Raw genomic sequence first — 17,240 nt, forward strand, 5'->3', positions numbered from 1 at the left:
TCCCGAGGTAGGCATTGTCTGGGTGTGTACACTGGGAGCCACCCACACACCCAACTCTCCCCTCCTAGGGAATGCGTCCACCAGGTCATTTCTCCTGCAAACCCTCATTTTAAAGTGTCTTGGATGCTTTCCTGCCCCCCGCCCTTGCCTTTTTTTTTTTTTCTTTTTAGCATAAAGAGGGGTGAGAGCCCAAGAGCTGCAGCAGGGGGAATAGATTGAAACTGCTGCCTACTCATACGCCAGTTTCCCTTCTTAGAACTCTAACCAGAAGCCAATGGTTTCCTCCATAAAAGAAAAACTCAATCTGTTGACTTTCTCTCTCCTCTCCTGCCAGCTTTTCTGCCCGAGCCGGGCTCTCTCTTCTCTGTGGGTTCGTCTTTCAGCCAGTCTTTCTCTTGCTTCAGATTCTTGGTTTCTGGCTCCCTGTCGTCCCTGAACCTCTTTCACTCTTTAAAAAAAACGGGGAGGGCGGTGAACAAGCAAAGAGGAAGCCCTCACCCACCCACCCCATCTCTTCCTTACTAGCAACTAATTCCCTCTCTCTACACACACACACACACACACACACACACACACAGAGGCACGTACTCCGGCGACCTCCAGATGTTCCCGACAGTGAGGCCATCTGCTTAGATTGCTGGGGCGCGCAGGGGGAGGGGGCAGGGATCCGGGATGCAGGAAGCTGTGAGGGAAGCCTACTGGAGGGGGCAGGAGCTGCGCACTTTTGAGACGCTCCCTAGAGTGGAACCCGGGCTCGGCTCGGGCTCCGCGGGCGGGGCGCGCGCCGGGAGAGGCTGGCACTTTGGCGACACTCCCTGAGCCGCCCCGCGGCTGGCCCGAGCAGCCACCCGGCGCCCGGCAGGGGGGAGCCCGGCTGCGGGCGGGGACCGGGGGGCGGGCCGCGCCGCCGGGAGAAAAGCGCCGGCCGGAGGGCCCGCGGCCGGGCCGCCGGGGTGAGCGTGCCGAGGCGGCTGCGGCGCAGGCTTCCAGGTGGGTGTGGGTCCCCGGACGGGGCGAGAGTTCGCGCTGCGGGTGAAGATCCCGAGTCCCCGACCTCAGCCTCGCGGCCCCTTCGGCGGGCGGGTGGGGGACGCCGGTCGCAGGGGCGGGGCTGGGTCCCGCCAAGGCCCCTCAACTTTAGCCGGACGCCTGGGGCTGGGCGGGAGTGGGGAACGCTAACCCAGGGGAAGGGGCTTGCGGGAGACAAAGGCTCCGCCCGGGGGCCGTGTGGGTCTTTGTGCGGACACGTGCATCTCATGTTTGTGGGTCTTTGTGGATTTGCAGTCGGGGACGCGCCGCTGCTGGTGCCTTTGTGTATCCGTGGCTTTGCGCGGCTGCTTTGCGCCGGTGTCCACGTTTGCGGGCCTGCGCTTGGCTGTGGGCGTCGGTGGGCGCATCGCGTGTGTCCGCATACGTGGTCGGTGCCTGCCGACGTGTCTGGGCTGGGTGTCCACAGAGGGTGTGCGCGCCGAGAGCCCAACTCCGCCCCACCTCCCCGCTCACCCGCTGTCCACTCGGGCCCACGACTTGGCTCCAAACTTTTCTCCCGGTTCCTCGGCAACAGCCCCAGTCCTCCCCACCGCAGCCCGGCCGGGGGCGCCGGCAGCCCTCCCCTCTCCCTCCTGAGGTCCCAGGACCGCAAGGGGCTGCGATGGGATTGGTGGTCGGGGGGATCCGCAGCGCCTGGGGACTGGCCGGGCAGGGGCTGGGAGGAGCGTGCGGATTCCCCTGCAGACCCCGGCTGGGAGGAGGAGGCGAGAGGTGGGTCCCGGGCTCCGGTCCTGGGCTGGGGAGAGGAAGGGACAGGGCGCTGGCGTTGCCCTCCCCGCGCTTCTTGGAAAGAGTGTGACCCAGAGAGTTGTGTCTGTTTGGTGGGGAGACAGGCTCCGCTTTGAGACCCGCTCTCCGTTTGCAGCCCGCCCCCGGGGGAGGGGGACCAACCCTCCGACCTGGTAGGGAGCGAGCGACTGCCAGTTCAGATCATGCCCGAGGCGCCGCCTCGCAGGACCCGGAGCTGGGCTGGGGGCCGTGGGAGCCTCACACACACAGGTTTCAACTGGGACGGCCACTGGCCCACTGTGCGGCGCTGGCAAGTTGCTCAGCTTCGCGGAGTCGCGGTCACTCTGGCACGGACAGGGCGAGAACTCCCTCGAGGCTCAGGGCGTGCGGTGGGAATAACCCGCGCTGCTGGAGCCGGGCGGAGAGCAGCGCCAGCCCACATTTGGCCTGGCGAGGAGGTGACTCAAGACCTTCGATCCTTCTTTCATCGTTGTGCGCCCTGCCCTCCGGATAAGTCTAGACTTGCAGCGCCTGGGACTGACCGGAGAGGGAGGGCTCAGAGCGGCAGGAGCCTCCTGGGCTTTTGAGCCTAAGTCGCAAAGATAACCCTAAACACCCTCCTCCCCACCGCTCACTCCAGTCTTTAACCTAGAGCTTTGTCGGATGCTGCAGACATGATGGAAGGGCACAGCCGCTAACCTGGGAAAGAGACAACTGTGGGCATTTTCCTTTCCCTCTCCGGCCTCAGTTTCCCTTCTGTAAGGGGAGGTATTGAGAGCCTCTTCTGTTCTGGCTGACTGCTTCAGATCCCAGAACCTAGAAACACTTTGATGTTTAACCTACACCTCCATTCTGACCTGACCTATTCCCAGGCACTACTTTGCTCCCCAGGAAGGCTGCAATGCTACAGCCACCGGGCTTCCACCTACCCTTCCTCCAACACCAGGAAAGGCAAAAGCTGATAAATGAGTCAAACATGGAAAGGGAAGGGACGGGGATTGACCTTTTCTCCTCTTACTTTTTAAATGACAGTTTGTGGGTGGTAGAGTCCAGATCAATTTTCTTCTTAATCATAACTCCTGGGTCAACACAGGGGATGCACTTGAGAGTTCATGCTTCCTTTTTCAGAGCAAGGCTGGCCTGGGCACTGAGGACACTTCATAAAGAGGGTTGGGTCCTCCCTGAAAGCCCCCTGGCCCAAGCAAGTCCTAAGAGGGGTTCTGTGGGAATAGCCCAGGGGAGGGGCCTCACGGGAGGTTCCTCCTGCTGTGGGTTTCGAAGTCAGTGGGTACACAGAGGGGAGGCAGGAAGTATCTCCCACAAAAGGATCAGCATGTGCAGGACCTGTGCATGAAAACAGCACAGGTGTATGCCGGGCGCGGTGGCTCAAGCCTGTAATCCCAGCACTTTGGGAGGCCGAGACGGGCGGATCACGAGGTCAGGAGATCGAGACCATCCTGGCGAACACGGTGAAACCCCGTCTCTACTAAAAATATAAAAAAAAACTAGCCGGGGGGCGCGGTGGCGGGCGCCTGTAGTCCCAGCTACTCAGGAGGCTGAGGCAGGAGAATGGCGTAAACCCGGGAGGCGGAGCTTGCAGTGAGCTGAGATCTGGCCACTGCACTCCAGCCTGGGCGACAGAGTGAGACTCCGTCTCAAAAAAAAAAAAAAAGAAAACAGCACAGGTGGTCCGCAGGGTGGATCGGCAGTCGCAAGGTCTTGAGGGTGGTGAATTGGAATTGAACTTGAGGCTGGGAAGGCAGGGACCAAATCACCAAGGCCTTGAATGCCAGGCCGAGAAGTGGGATTTGACCCTGTAGGCAATGGATAGCTCCTGGAGGATTTAAACAGATACAGCAGGGTGGGGTTGGTAATTCTGTGAAACCAGTCTCTGGCTTGTGGGTGGTGCTGGAGGTCAGGAGACCAATCTGGAGGCCGAGTGATCCAGCCTCTTAGAGTCAAAGGACCCGGATTTTACTGCCACCCCATTGCTTCCTACCTCTGTGGCCTGGGACAAGTAACTTATTTAAAATGTGAGGATATTAATTCTTGCTCCACTGATCTGGTGTATTAAATAAGATGATGAATTACATGTGCAAATAAATGAAAAGTGGTTTGTAGTATGTATTACATTGTGTAGACAGAAATTCATTGGATTGCACCGACAATAGAAGGCAGAGACAGTTTTGATTCTGGTCCTAAACCTGATTTCACCAGTGGGCAGAGCCCTAAGCATCCTGCAGGGTTGCACCAATTGTTATGTTCACCACAAAGCAGAAGGGAGCTTTCTGTCCATCTACACCGATTCGTAGATGGCCACAGAAGTGGGCCAGTACCTTGACAGGGGCAGCCCAAGGGCCATGGGAGCTCACAGCATGGGTGGCCTTTCCTGGGTGAGGGGCAGGTTAGACTGGGAAAGCCTCACAGAGGAGGTGGCTTCTTGAATCAAATGTATGAGAATCTGCTGGTAGACAAAGAAGAGTATCTTTGTCTTCATCAGAGGGAACAACCTGTGCAAAAAGGCAGGTGGCTCTAGAAGAGTCACAGGCCTCTAGACTAGAAAACTGTCTCTGTGGGATGGGTTTGAAAGAGGGAGCTGTGGTAGGGTCCCGGTCTTCTGTTGGAAAGTGCATTCTGGTGCCCAGCATGGCTGGCAGTTGAAGTCAGGGGCCAGGAGTGAGGCTGTTGCAGCAGGTCTCCTGAGCCTGACCTGGACAGTGGGAGGTGACTGTCCAGCTTAGGGATGTGGGAGAGGGAAGACAGTGATTCCACCTACCCAGGGGGAGCTGCGGATTTGATGCTGAGCCCTCATTCTGTCACAGGCAACACAGCAGCTTCTGCCTGCTTTGGCCTCTGAGACCTTTCCAGTTCGCCCTTCCCAGTCTCCTGGGAGTGCCTTGTCAGCACCTCGTAGCCACACCGGGATCCTGGATGGTATGTGGAGAGAAGATCCAAGGCCTCTGGGATGAATTGTGGATTCTTCTCCATCTTCAGCCCCTGCCCTTGCCTCAGGATTTGCTGGTGTCACAGCACCTTTTTCTTCCCTGGTCCCTGAAATCACTCACTGGGGACAGGAACCAACATTCAGTGAATACCAATGTGTGCCAGGCCAGGTCTGAGTCTTCACTTTGCCTCATGTAATCATCACAGTGACCCATTGGTACCAGCATGGGGAATATCACCATGTTACGGATGAGGACTCAGAGGGGTGAGGGCACGAACAAGCCTCAGAGCAGTGAACGCCCTGTAGGGTTGGAACCCAGACTGCCTGGCTACAGAACCCTTGCCCTCTGCCCCATAGCGCCTCCTCGTGTGTCCATGTACGCTGCCTCAAGTTGATGGGAACTTGAAAATCTTCAGGAAGAAGACATTGGAAGGAAAAAATCCTATTGGGAGCCTTGCCCATCTCCCTGTAGATTATCCTCCTTGGGTAAGTTGTTAGGCTTACAGGTCCCTGGGATCATGTCATGGAGGAGACCAGGTACTGGATGTCAGAATATCTGGGTCCTGGTCCAGCCCCATCCTCTCTGGCTGTGTGTCTCTGGACAGATCACAGAATCTCTCTGGGCTGCTTTACGCAGCTGTAAAGTAGATACGATGCCATCTAACCTGCTGATTCTGCAGGGTGACTGAACAGATCGTAGTTGAGGAAGCATGGGAGAGGTTGAGAGGTGTCCTTTGGTGAGGTAGCGGTATTCTAGATGCTTGGTGCATCTTCACATGGTGTCTGCTCTGTACCAGGCTCAGTGCTCAGCTTCAAGGGCATAAAAAGGAACCTAATGCCATCCCTGCCCACAGTAGGATAGACAGGTAAACATGTAAGTACAGTTCAGCATGACCAGGTCTAAGCTGTCTTGCACATGTGCTCATTTGGAAGCTGAGGCAGAGTGGATTTGGAGCTAAGACATCTGGGGTTAAGTCCTGGGTCCTCTCCTTCTCAGCTGAATAACATCCATTTCCATGTCTGCAAAATAGGGACAGTATCCCCAGGGTCAAGGCTGTGGTGAGGCAGAAGTGAGATGCTGATGGAGAGCACATGGTGGGCTGCTGTGTTTGTCCAGATGTGCTGCATTAGCGGGTCTGTTGCAAGAGCTGGCCCTCGGGGCTCCGGGAGTCTGGCCTTGAAATTCTTTCTGCCTTGCATTTCCAGAGCTGACAAAGTGGTTGGAGGGCAGGACGTTTCTGAAAACCGTCCACCTGGGGATTTCTTTGGCATCAGCTTGAGTGAGCTCATGACTGAGGGGAGCAGGGTGGGAGGCAGCTCTGCATTGAGGAACAGCCAGTCGAGACAAAGGCCGGTCTCAGGAGGGTGCTGGGGCTCTGTGCCAGTGTGGCCCTGTGCCAACAGTGCCCTGTGGAAGTTGTCGAGGGCAGTGGGAGGAACTGGAAAACTTTACAGACCAGAGATGCTGTAGTGCAGCACCAGGGTCAGGCAGTTGGGGCCAGGTGGGTTCAAGCTGGAACCCAACACCCAGAGAGCTGTCCTTATCAGCAGACACCAGGGAAGTGACTGGAGAATGTCATCACAGGCAGTCTCGGACCTGCTGCGCTCCTGGGCTGCACTGGGAACTTGGTTGGGGAGAAACATGAAGGATCACATGGTGACTGCCTTTAGAAGGCTTAGCAAATCACCGTCATTGTCTACCACACACTGAGTACTTGTGTAGCAGATAGTGAGTGGAATGCCTGCCATTCTGTCATTTAATTCTTTCAACAATCCTGTGCTCTGAGCCCTGTTGAGGACCCTCGGAGTGGGTCCCAAGACTTACCCAAGGCTGGTAGGTGCAGAGCTAGGTTCACACCTTGTCTGGGTCTTGCAGTTGACCGGTTCATCCTGCTCTTCCTCCACGCGCCCTCTAGGCCTGGCTCTGTTCCCAGGTGGGGGAAAGAACACACAGTTAAAGTAAGCACGGCACTGCCCCATGCTGCTCACACATCAAGCAGGAAAACAGCAGGTAACTCACGGCAGAGAATTTACTGAAGGAGGCCTGTGGGTAGCCTGTGGGGTGAGAGGCCAGGAGGGAGGGGTGGGGGGCCTGAGTGGACAGAACAGGCTTTGTTCTGCTGGGAGCAGGCCAGGGGCAGGCGGGATGGATGCATGCAGTTCTGGCAGTCACATGAGGCATCAGGTCCTAGGTCCTGGGCCCTGCTCTGCCATTCCTTGCTGTCACTGCCCCTCTCCAGGCCCCAGTCACCCATGATCCCCAAGGGGCCGTCCAGCTCCCAAGCCCTGGAATTCTCCAAGTTTGGAGATGTGTTAGCAGAGGGTGAGAGTTGTTCAGAGTCCATCAAGGTGAAGGCTGTTCCCACTCTGGCTGTCAAGGAGGGTTCAAATCCACATGGGGGGCTGGGGACAGGTGGGAGGGGAGAAGAAGGTGGTGACAACTTGCAGGTGCCTCGTGCACGGGAGACTTGATTTCTGTAAGTAAAAAGCAGAACCCAAGAGGTTTCTGATAAGGAGAGTGATGTGGCCAAAGCTGTTTTAGAGATGTCTCATAGCAGTGTGTGCGGTGTCACCTGGGGAGACCTGCCTGGAGCCTGTTGGGGCCGTAACATTTACTCTTTGTCCTAGCAGACCATCAGCAAACTTAGAGTCACTGTGGACCTGGCCCTGTGGGCCCAACAATGCATGATTCATGGCCCCTGCACTGGAAGGCCTTACAGTATATCCCCCAAACCACAGATGGATGTGGTTTCTAAGCCCTTGTCCTCCTGTTCTTGTGTTATGTAATCTGGTCAATCAGTGGATATCTTTTATCTGCAGGTCATGGTTTGGAAAAAATGTTGAATCTTGACTGAAAGATCCCTTTCCTTCTCAGCCTTCTTTGGTGGCTACCAGTCTTCATTTCTCTTTCTCCTGGGGGTAGAGTACGGGTCCCAGAGGGAGGCAATGTGAATACTGTTACACAGATAAGAAAACCAAGGCTCAAAGAAATAAAGAAAACGGAAGGTCACACAGATAGTGGCAGACCTAGGACTAGAGCCCTAGTCTCCTGGGTCCAAAGCTGGTGTTAGTGATCTTGTTATAAGTTGGTCTTCTATTCTCATTGCTGGTCTGTAAGCCCCATCAGGACAGGGACCCTAGTATCTGTCTCGTCACTACCACCCTCCGCCCCCCACTCCCCACTCCCTCCTGGCCTAGCCCAGTGCTTTGTATATACTTAGTAGAAGTTTAGGATGTGCTTTTGTTAAACTTTAAAATCCCAAAACCCTGGAGTTGGATTATCTAAACTGAACCTCTTAATGTGAAGCTAGAAACTGAGGCACAGAAAGGGGAAGAGACTTGTTCAGCGATGAGATGAGGACAGTCCATGGCAGAACAGGCACTGAGACCTAGGGCTCCTGACAGTCCTGCAGGACTTATCTTGTCACCAGGTACAGTTGCCCTGTCACCTCCCTGTGAGTGCCCCAGAGTGTGGGGAGGGATGTAGTTGGTGACTGTGTCTCAGTCTACCATTGGCTGCACATCTGTCAGTGTCCTGGCACTATGCTGGGTGTTTCACACAAGCAGTCTCTAGCCCTTGCGGCAACTCCTTGAGGAAGGGATTGTTAACTCCATTTTAACTCCCCATGACTTCTGATATGGTTTGGCTGTGCCCCCACCCAAATCTGAACTTGAATTGTATCTCCCAGAATTCCCATGTGTTGTGGGAGGGACCCAGTGGGAGGTAATTGAATGCAGGAAGCTTTTGCTTCCTCCTCATTCTCTCTTGCCACTGCCATGTAAGAAGTGCCTTTTGCCCTCTGCCATGATTGTGAGACCTTCCCCAGCCATGTGGAACTGTTAAGTTCAATTAAACCTCTTTGTTTTGTATGCTGCCCAGTCTCGGGTATGTCTTTATCAGCAGCATGAAAAAGGACTAATACAGTAAATTGGTACCAGTAGAGTGGGGCGTTGCTGGAAAGATACCCAAAATATGGAAGCAACTTTGGACCTGGGTAACAGGCAGAGGTTAGAACAGTTTGGAGGGTTCAGAAGAGGACAGGAAAATGTGGGAAAGCTGGGAACTTCCTAGAGACTTGTCGAATGGCTTTGCCCAAAATCCTGATGACAGTGTGGACAATAAAGTCCAGGCTGAGGTGGTCTCAGATGGAAATGAGGAACTTGTTGGGAACTGGAGCAAAACTGACTCTTGTTATGTTTTAGCAAAGGGACAGCAGCAATTTGCTCCTGCCCTAGAGATTTGTGGAACTTTGAACTTGAGAGCGATGATTTAGGGTATCTGGCAGAAGAAATTTCTAAGCAGCAAAGCATTCAAGAGGTGACCTGGGTGCTGTTAAAGGCATTCTGTTTCATAAGGGAAGCAGAGCATAAAAGTTTGGAAAATTTGTAGCTTGACAATGCATTAGAAAAGAAAATCCCATTTTCTGAGGAGACATTTAAGCCAGCTGCAGAAATTTGCATAAGTAACTTGGAGCTGAATGTTAATTCCCAAGACAATGGGGAAAATGTCACCAGGGCATGTCAGAGTTCTTCAAGGCAGCCCTTCTCATCACAGGCCTGGAGGCGTAGGAGGAAAAAAAGGGTTTCTTGGGCCAGGCCCAGGATCTCCATGCTGTGTGCAGCCTAGGGACTTGGTGTCCTGTGTCCCAGATGCTCCAGCCATGACTAAAAGGGGCCAAGGCACAGCTCAGCCATGGCTTCCGAGGGTGCAAGCCCCAAGATTTGGCAGGTCCCAGAACCATCATTCACTGGCCTTGGGCAGGTGACCCAATCTCTTTGAGCATCCACAGAAGGGGATAATTGTTCATTTTACAAAACCCAAACCAAAGCTCAACAGCACTTGGCAGCTTCCACATGGTGTGGAGCCTGTGGGTGCACAGAAGTCAAGAATTGAGGTTTGGGAACCTCTGCCTAGATTTCAGAAGATGTATGGAAACACCTGGATGCCCAGGCAAAAGTTTGCTGCAGTGGCGGGACCCTCATGGAGAACCTCTGCAAGGACGGTGCAGAAAGGAAATGTGGGGTCGGAGTAGAGTCCCTACTGGGGCACTGCCTAGTGGAGCTATGAGAAGAGGGGCACCATCCTCTAGACCGCAGAATGGCAGATCCACCAACAGCTTGCACTGTGCACCTGGAAAAGCTGCAGGCACTCAATGCCAGTCCGTGAAAGCAGCCAGAAAGGTACCCTGCAAAGCCACGGGGGTGGAGCTGCCCAAGACCATGGGAACCCACCTCTTGCATCAGCATGACTCAGATATGCGAGATATGGAGTCAAAGGAGATCATTTTGGAACTTTAAGATTTGACTGCCCTGCTGGATTTTGAACTTGCCTGGGTCCTGTAGCCCCTTTGTTTTGGCTAATTTCTTCCATGTGGAACAGCTATATTTACCCAATGCCTGTACCCCCATTGTATCTAGGAAGTAACTAACTTGCTTTTGATTTTACAGGCTCATAGGTGGAAGAGACTTGTCTCAGATGAGACGTTGGACTGTGGACTTTTGGGTTAATACTGAAATGAGTTAAGACTTTGGGGGACTGTTGGGAAGGCATGATTGGTTTTGAAATGTGAGAACATGAGATTTGGGAGGGACCAGGGGCAGAATGATACGGTTTAGCTGTGCCCGCACCCAAATCTCAACTTGAATTGTATCTCCCAGAATTCCCATGTGTTGTGGGAGGGACCCAGTGGGAGGTAATTGAATCATGGGGGCCAGTCTTTCCCAAGCTATTCTCATGATAGTGAATAAGTCTCATGAGATCTGACGGGGTTATCAGGGGTTTCAGCTGCTTCCTCCTCATTCTTTCTTGCCACTGCCATGTAAGAAGTGCCTTTCGCCCTCCACCATGATTGTTAGACCTTCCCAGCCACGTGGAATTGTAAGTCCAATTAAACCTCTTTCTTTTGTAAATTGCCCAGTCTTGGGTATGTCTTTATCAGCAGCATGAAAACGGACCAATACAACTTCCCAGAGTTGCACAGTGTAGCAAGTCACTCCTGCTAAAGATGGTCAGCCACCTTCCTTTTCCCATCCTCAGTTCCTCTGCTCTAAAATGGGGATGAGACTGCTGGCTCACAGAGTGACTGTGCGGACTGAATGAAAGCATGTGTGTCCAGCACTAGCAGAGAGTGAGGACTGGCCCCAACTGTCACTGTCGGCACTTCCCACTGCCAATGCCCAGCCCTGGGCATAGGCCCAGCACAGAGCAGGAACCCCGGGAGAGGTGTCCACTGTGCAGGGCTGAGCAAGGAACCTAGTCCAGTGCCCTGGGAGCATCTGCGAACAGTTACCTAGGTACTCCTGCCTCTTTACATCAGGTGCCTCTTTATATCAGCTGTTACTACCATTGCCTCAGTTCTGTATCTTCTGGCTGCTGGGTTATGACCGCCCTTTGCATGTGCACAGCCCTTCACAGTTGGCAGTAAGGGTTAATCAACTTAGGTGAAGAGGGCAGGGCAGAAATTGCCACCCTTTAGTGCAGAGGACAAGGCGGAGACTTTAAGAGGGTCAGCGAGAGGTCCCCTCTGGTGGGAGTGGGTTTGGGCAGTGTTTTGAGTTGCTGGTTATGTAAGTGGGAGCTCATACGAGGCCATTTGGCATTTCACGGACCCCTTGCATAATCACCTCTGGGAATCAAAGGGTAATCTTGGGGCCTTTGTGGTGTTTGTTTAAACCCCAGGAAGGGTGGGTATGAATGAGCAGATCAGCCTAGCAGGGGAGGTGGGGCCTTTGGTGGTAATGAGCCCTGCGGTGAGGAGCTCACCCAGGGGAACAAAGGGGGCCTGAAGCAACTTAATATTTTCCTATTGGTTCCAGACATTGGAACACTCTGTCCTGCCTTGGTTGGGACCATGCCCAGGATGCACCTGGGCTGGATTTAATCCTGAAATTGGCCTCTACAAAAGAAAGAGGTGGGAGAGGAGGGGCCTACATGGGGATGGGGGCAGGGGAGAAGAGTCCCACTTTTCCCTGCCCCTGGGCAAAGCCAGAGTGCAGATCAAGTGGCTAGCTCTTTAAAGTTTCATGCAGGGCTGGTAATACAATCCTGCTACTCCCTCCCCACCCACCTTCCAGTCTGGAAGGGGGGCAGGTCCCTGGCCCATCTCCTCCCCCTCTCTCACCTCCTTCCTGAAGGCCAGAGGGAGGGATGGGCAGGAGGGCAGGGGGCCCAGAGCAGGGCCACCCAGATGAAGAACCCTGCTAGAAGGAAGCTTAGTGCCTTCTGTCTCCCAGGCTGCAGGCCGCTGTGCAGGGCAGGGGTGACCACAGACTATCCAATTGGTCTAGTTAGAGGCTCCCACTGCCCAGCCCTCTGCTTCTCATGCTAGCACCACTGAGCACCAGCATCCCAGGAGCTACAGTGGACGTGAACACAGGCTTTGAATCTAACAGCAGTGGGTGGTGTGACCATTAGATGTGACAACACGTATGTAGCGCCCGGCATCTGTGGCAGCCACCACTGTAATTGTACAGAGGGAACTGAGATCTGAGGAGGGAAACTAGCTCATGCCATAGTATGTGTCAGTGGGAAAAGCCCCTCCTGCACCCTGCCTCTCCACCAGCTACTCTGCCAGTCCAACTGGAGGCAATGCATATGAATATAGGAATTGGAGTACAGCAGGCCTGGGTCCCATTCCTGCCCTGCATTTTACTAGTTTGGGGTAAAGCCCTATTCCTCTCTCAGCCTCTGTTTCTTCATCTGTATAATGGGGGAAGCAGCCTAATTGCCTGCCCAAGGTTAAAGGAGGCACGAAAGAGGTGTAGTAGCTTAATCTGCTGGGGGAAGGGGCAGAGTAAGGGGGAAAGGTGCTCGGGACAGGTGTCCCCAAAACCCATCTGGGAGTGTAGACACCTACGTTGGACACCAGGATGCCCAGTGAGAAGGGAAGATCCTGCCTCTGGATGACAGGCTAGGGGGACAGGGCAGGTGGAGTAGGGGTGCGGTGGGGTAGTCACTGCAGGCCCCATTGCAGGGAGGGAGCCCTGGTCTTGAAGTCTGGAGTGTGGGTCTCAGGCCTGGCTCAGCCCCGGCCAGACCACAGCAGTGGGCGGTGCTTTGTCTGTCAGTGTCCCCTCTAGGGCCACTCCACTCTGTTGTGTGGCTGTCCAAAAGTGTCTTAACCTAAGGCCCAGTTCCCTTTGAGTAAAACAGAATTTTCTGCCTTGCAAGGGGGTCGTGAGGGTCAGATGTGACTGTGCTGTGGGGCAGCCAGAATAGCACCTGACATGTAACACTTGCTCAGCAGAGAATGGGGCACCCTGGGCACACCCTACCCTCAGCCCAGTGGATGAGCCCCTCACCCGGGGGTCGGGGTCTAGACCAACCCAGGGACTCTGGACCATCAGAGCTGGAGAGGCCAGCCCGAGAAGCCGTCTAGTCTGGTGGGTTTCAAACTGGGTTTCCTAACACCCTAGGCAGAGATGGTGGGCAAAAGTGGAGGGCTTCAGGTCCCCCTCACTTCAGCCAGACCAGGCCTGCCTTCATCTGCTGCTCTTGTTTAAGAAAGGAGTCTGCTTCTTCTAGTTGAAAATTTACCACCTAGCCTCACGCCCCTTTACCATACAGATGGAGAGGCAGAGGCCAGAGAGGAACTGGGTCGAGGAACTCTGGGGAGTGTTCCAGGAAGCATTTCAGGAGGTTGGGGCCTGTGACACCTTCCAACGGTGTCTAGACTGGGCTCATGTTCTGTGCAGTGGGTTTAGACCATCTGGTGCATTCAGTCCTCACCCATGGCTCTCTTTCTAGCCCCCACCATGCCGTGGCCCCTGCTGCTGCTGCTGGCCGTGAGTGGGGCCCAGACAACCCGGCCATGCTTTCCCGGGTGCCAGTGCGAGGTGGAGACCTTCGGCCTTTTCGACAGCTTCAGCCTGACTCGGGTGGATTGCAGTGGCTTGGGCCCCCACATCATGCCAGTGCCCATCCCTCTGGACACAGCCCACTTGGACCTGTCCTCCAACCAGCTAGAGATGGTGAACGAGTCGGTGTTGGCAGGGCCGGGCTACACGACGCTGGCTGGCCTGGATCTCAGCCACAACCTGCTCACCAGCATCTCACCCACTGCCTTCTCCCGCCTTCGTTACCTGGAGTCGCTTGACCTCAGCCACAATGGCCTGACAGCCCTGCCAGCTGAAAGCTTCACCAGCTCACCCCTGAGTGACGTGAACCTTAGCCACAACCAGCTCCGGGAGGTCTCAGTGTCCGCCTTCACGACCCACAGTCAGGGCCGGGCACTACACGTGGACCTCTCCCACAACCTCATTCACCGCCTCGTGCCCCACCCCGCGAGGGCCGGCCTGCCTGCGCCCGCCATTCAGAGCCTGAACCTGGCCTGGAACCAGCTCCATGCCGTGCCCAACCTCCAAGACTTGCCCCTGCGCTACCTGAGCCTGGATGGGAACCCTCTGGCTGTCATTGGTCCGGGTGCCTTCGCAGGGCTGGCAGGCCTTACACACCTGTCTCTGGCCAGCCTGCAGAGGCTCCCTGAGCTGGCGCCCTATGGCTTCCGCGAGCTACCGGGACTGCAGGTCCTGGACCTGTCGGGCAACCCCAAGCTCAACTGGGCAGGAGCTGAGGTGTTCTCAGGCCTGAACTCCCTGCAGGAGCTGGACCTTTCGGGCACCAACCTGGTGCCCCTGCCTGAGGCGCTGCTTCTCCACCTCCCGGCACTGCAGAGTGTCAGCGTGGGCCAGGATGTGTGGTGCCGGCGCCTGGTGCGGGAGGGTGCCTACCCCCGGAGGCCTGGCTCCAGCCCCAAGGTGGCCCTGCACTGCGTAGACACCCGGGAATCTGCTGCCAGGGGCCCCAATATCTTGTGACGAATGGTGTGGCCCAGGGCCACATAGCAGACTGCTGTCCTGGGCTGCCTCTGGTCCCGAGTGACTTATGTTCCATGTGCCAACACCAGTGGGGAGCCCGCAGGCCTATGTTGCAGCGTCACTGCAGGAGTTGTGGGCCTAGGAGAGGCTTTGGACCTGGGAGTCACACCTAGCAGCAAAGTCTCGCCCCTTTGTCTACGTTGCTCCCCCAAACCATGAGCAGAGGGACTTCGATGCCAAACCAGACTCTGGTCCCCTCCTGCTTCCCTTCCCCACTTATCCCCCAAGTGCCTTCCCTCATGGCTGGGCTGGCCTGACCCGAGACGGGCAGAGGGTGGGTGGGACCCCCTGCTGCAAGGCAGAGTTCAGGTCCACTGGGCTGAGTGTCCCCTTGGGCCCGTGGCCCAGTCACTCAGGGGCATGAGTTTATTTTCTAACATAGCCCTTTCTTTGCCATGAGGCCGTGAGACCCACTTCCTCCTTTTCTATTTCCCTAGAACCTTAATGGTAGAAGGAATTGCAAAGAATCAAGTCCACCCTTCTCATGTGACAGATGGGGAAACTGAGGCCTTGAGAAGGAAAAAGGCTAATCTGAGTTCCTACGGGGCAGTGGCACGACTGGAGCATAGCCTCCTGCCTCCCAGCCGGGCCCATTGCACTTTCTTGTCTCCTCTAATAAGCCCTGCCCTCCCCGCCTGGGCTCCCCTTGCTGCCCTTGCCCATTCCCCATTAGCACAAGAGTAGCAGCAGCAGGACAGGCAAGAGCCTCACAAGTGGGACTCTGGGCCTGGTGACCAGCTGTGTGGCATGGGCTAAGTCACTCTGCCCTTCGGAGCCTCTGGAAGCTTAGGGCACATTGGTTCCAGCCTAGCCAGTTTCTCACCCTGGGTTGGGGTCCCCCAGCATCCAGACTGGAAGCCTACCCATTTTCCCCTGAGCATCCTCTAGATACTGCCCCAAGGAGTTGCTGCAGTTCTGGAGCCTCATCTGGCCGGGAGCTCCAAGGGGCCTCCTAGATTCAGTCCCCACTGGCCCTGAGTGCGACAGCCCTTCTCACCCTCCCAGGAATGCCGTGAAAGGAGGCAAGATCTCCCCCACCCATGTCTATGCTCGACCCCCAGGGTAGCATCTCAGCTTCCAAACCCTGGGCTGTTTCCTTAGTCTTCATTTTATAAATGTTGTTGTCTTTTTAATGGACTGTCACTTTCAACCCGCCTCCCCCACCCCTGCTGGCCGGGGATGGAGACATGTCATTTGTAAAAGCAGGAAAAGGTTGCATTTGTTCACTTTTGTGATATTGTCCTGGGCCTGTGTTGCGGTGTTGGGGGAAGCTGGGCATCAGTGGCCACGTGGGCGTCAGGGGCTGGCCCCACAGAGACCCCACAGGGCAGTGAGCTCTGTCTTCCCCCACCTGCCTAGCCCATCATCTATCTGACTGGTCCTTGATTTAATAAACACCATAAAAAGTTCTTTGCTTCACTCAGCCAGTGTCCACTGGCAATCCCTGGGCTGGGCTCTGGGGCCACCAAGATGAATCAGGTTAGGCCCTGCCCTGGGCAGCTTGTTCTCCCTGAAAAGCCTGATAATCTCAGGATTAAGGGAGTAAGGTGACGTGAGGGAGGGAGTTCCTGCACCTTGCTCACCTCTCATCTCCCCCGGCCCTCCCCGCTGTTCCTGTCACCCCAACTCCAGCCATAGCCATGAGCATGCCAGGCAGGCCTTTGCACACCTGTTCTCTTGCTCAGGTGTTACTGTGGGACCTTGCCCTTGTCCTCACCCCTGTCTCTCAACCTCCTTCCCATCCAGTAGACCTAGTGCCTGCCGGTCCTCAGAAGCTTCCCGAGCCCCTCCCACCTCCCTCCTCTGAACTGCAACAGTATTTTGTTCTTTCTTGGCGCTTCAGCTGGTATGGTACCCCAGCTCCTGTTTGCACACTTCCACTGACAGAGATCAGGCTTGCAGCGCATCTGGGTGGCTCTGCTGTCACCAAGTTCTTCCTTCTAACTGGCCAGTCTACAGGGAATGTCTACCATCATCACCAATGGCAGGTTTTTCCTGATACCTACTCTGTGCCCGGAACATTCAGGCCATATGCACTGGTAGGGAGTTTGCCCATCTTGTAATCAGGCCTCCCCAGGGAGAAGTATCAACCTGAGGCCCTGGGTCCGAGGCTGGCACTCAGCCGTCAAGGTAGGAAAGGGCTGAGGCGTGGCGCGGGGCGGTGTGGGGGAGAGGGAGGTCAGGGTGAGACCCCGGGCCCCCACAGTCCTCCTGTTTGTTCTTCACCTCCCCCACATTTCCTGGGACAAGAAAGGCTTCAGATGGAGGTAGGGATCACGGTACTTTCACCCACTGGGTCAGGGTCTTCCCAAGTCCCTGCTTGTGGAAGGAGTCCTTGAGGGAGGGCCATGGAGCAAAAAGGCCTTAAACACAGGGCCAAAGCGTGCGGAGGCAGCGAAGGGAAGGAGGGGGCTTCTGCGGCAATCAGTTCTGGAGCAGGTCACCTCCGGCCGAGCTGCAGCTTCGTCTCTGCAAAACGGGGCAGAGTGAAGGCCCAGTGAGAGCATGGGCGTGGATGCCATCACGCTGGGCGGGCTCGTCCTTCCCGGTGGGGAACCTGCCCTGCACCCTGCAACCGTGGCCTCCTGCCAGCCATAAGGAGAGTGGAAGCCCTGGCGGGCCTAGCCGCCCCGGGAGTCCC

The 17,240-nt window shown here is 55.7% G+C and overlaps 2 protein-coding genes across 4 annotated transcripts; both read left to right on the forward strand.

The window, feature by feature from the left end:
- Positions 1-672: 672 nt before the first annotated feature.
- LOC126936502 (uncharacterized) lies at positions 673-3,906 on the forward strand. The gene is made up of 3 exons (XM_050759261.1): positions 673-684; positions 741-3,144; positions 3,465-3,906. Exons 1-2 carry the CDS (start codon positions 673-675, stop codon positions 1,893-1,895), a joined length of 1,167 nt encoding a protein of 388 aa, XP_050615218.1. The 3' UTR covers positions 1,896-3,144; positions 3,465-3,906.
- TSKU (tsukushi, small leucine rich proteoglycan) lies at positions 833-16,008 on the forward strand. 3 transcript variants are annotated; one of them, XM_050755565.1, is made up of 3 exons: positions 938-990; positions 5,081-5,209; positions 13,470-16,008. In XM_050755565.1, exon 3 carries the CDS (start codon positions 13,478-13,480, stop codon positions 14,537-14,539), a length of 1,062 nt encoding a protein of 353 aa, XP_050611522.1. In that variant the 5' UTR covers positions 938-990; positions 5,081-5,209; positions 13,470-13,477; the 3' UTR covers positions 14,540-16,008. The 3 variants fall into 3 exon arrangements, with proteins under 3 accessions (XP_050611520.1, XP_050611522.1, XP_050611521.1); XM_050755564.1 differs by having other exon boundaries at positions 942-990; positions 4,602-5,209; XM_050755563.1 differs by lacking the exon at positions 5,081-5,209 and having other exon boundaries at positions 833-990.
- The last annotated feature ends 1,232 nt before the right edge of the window (positions 16,009-17,240 follow it).

Source organism: Macaca thibetana, chromosome 14 (genome assembly GCF_024542745.1).
Source record: "Macaca thibetana thibetana isolate TM-01 chromosome 14, ASM2454274v1, whole genome shotgun sequence".
NCBI classification, from domain to species: Eukaryota; Metazoa; Chordata; class Mammalia; order Primates; family Cercopithecidae; genus Macaca; species Macaca thibetana.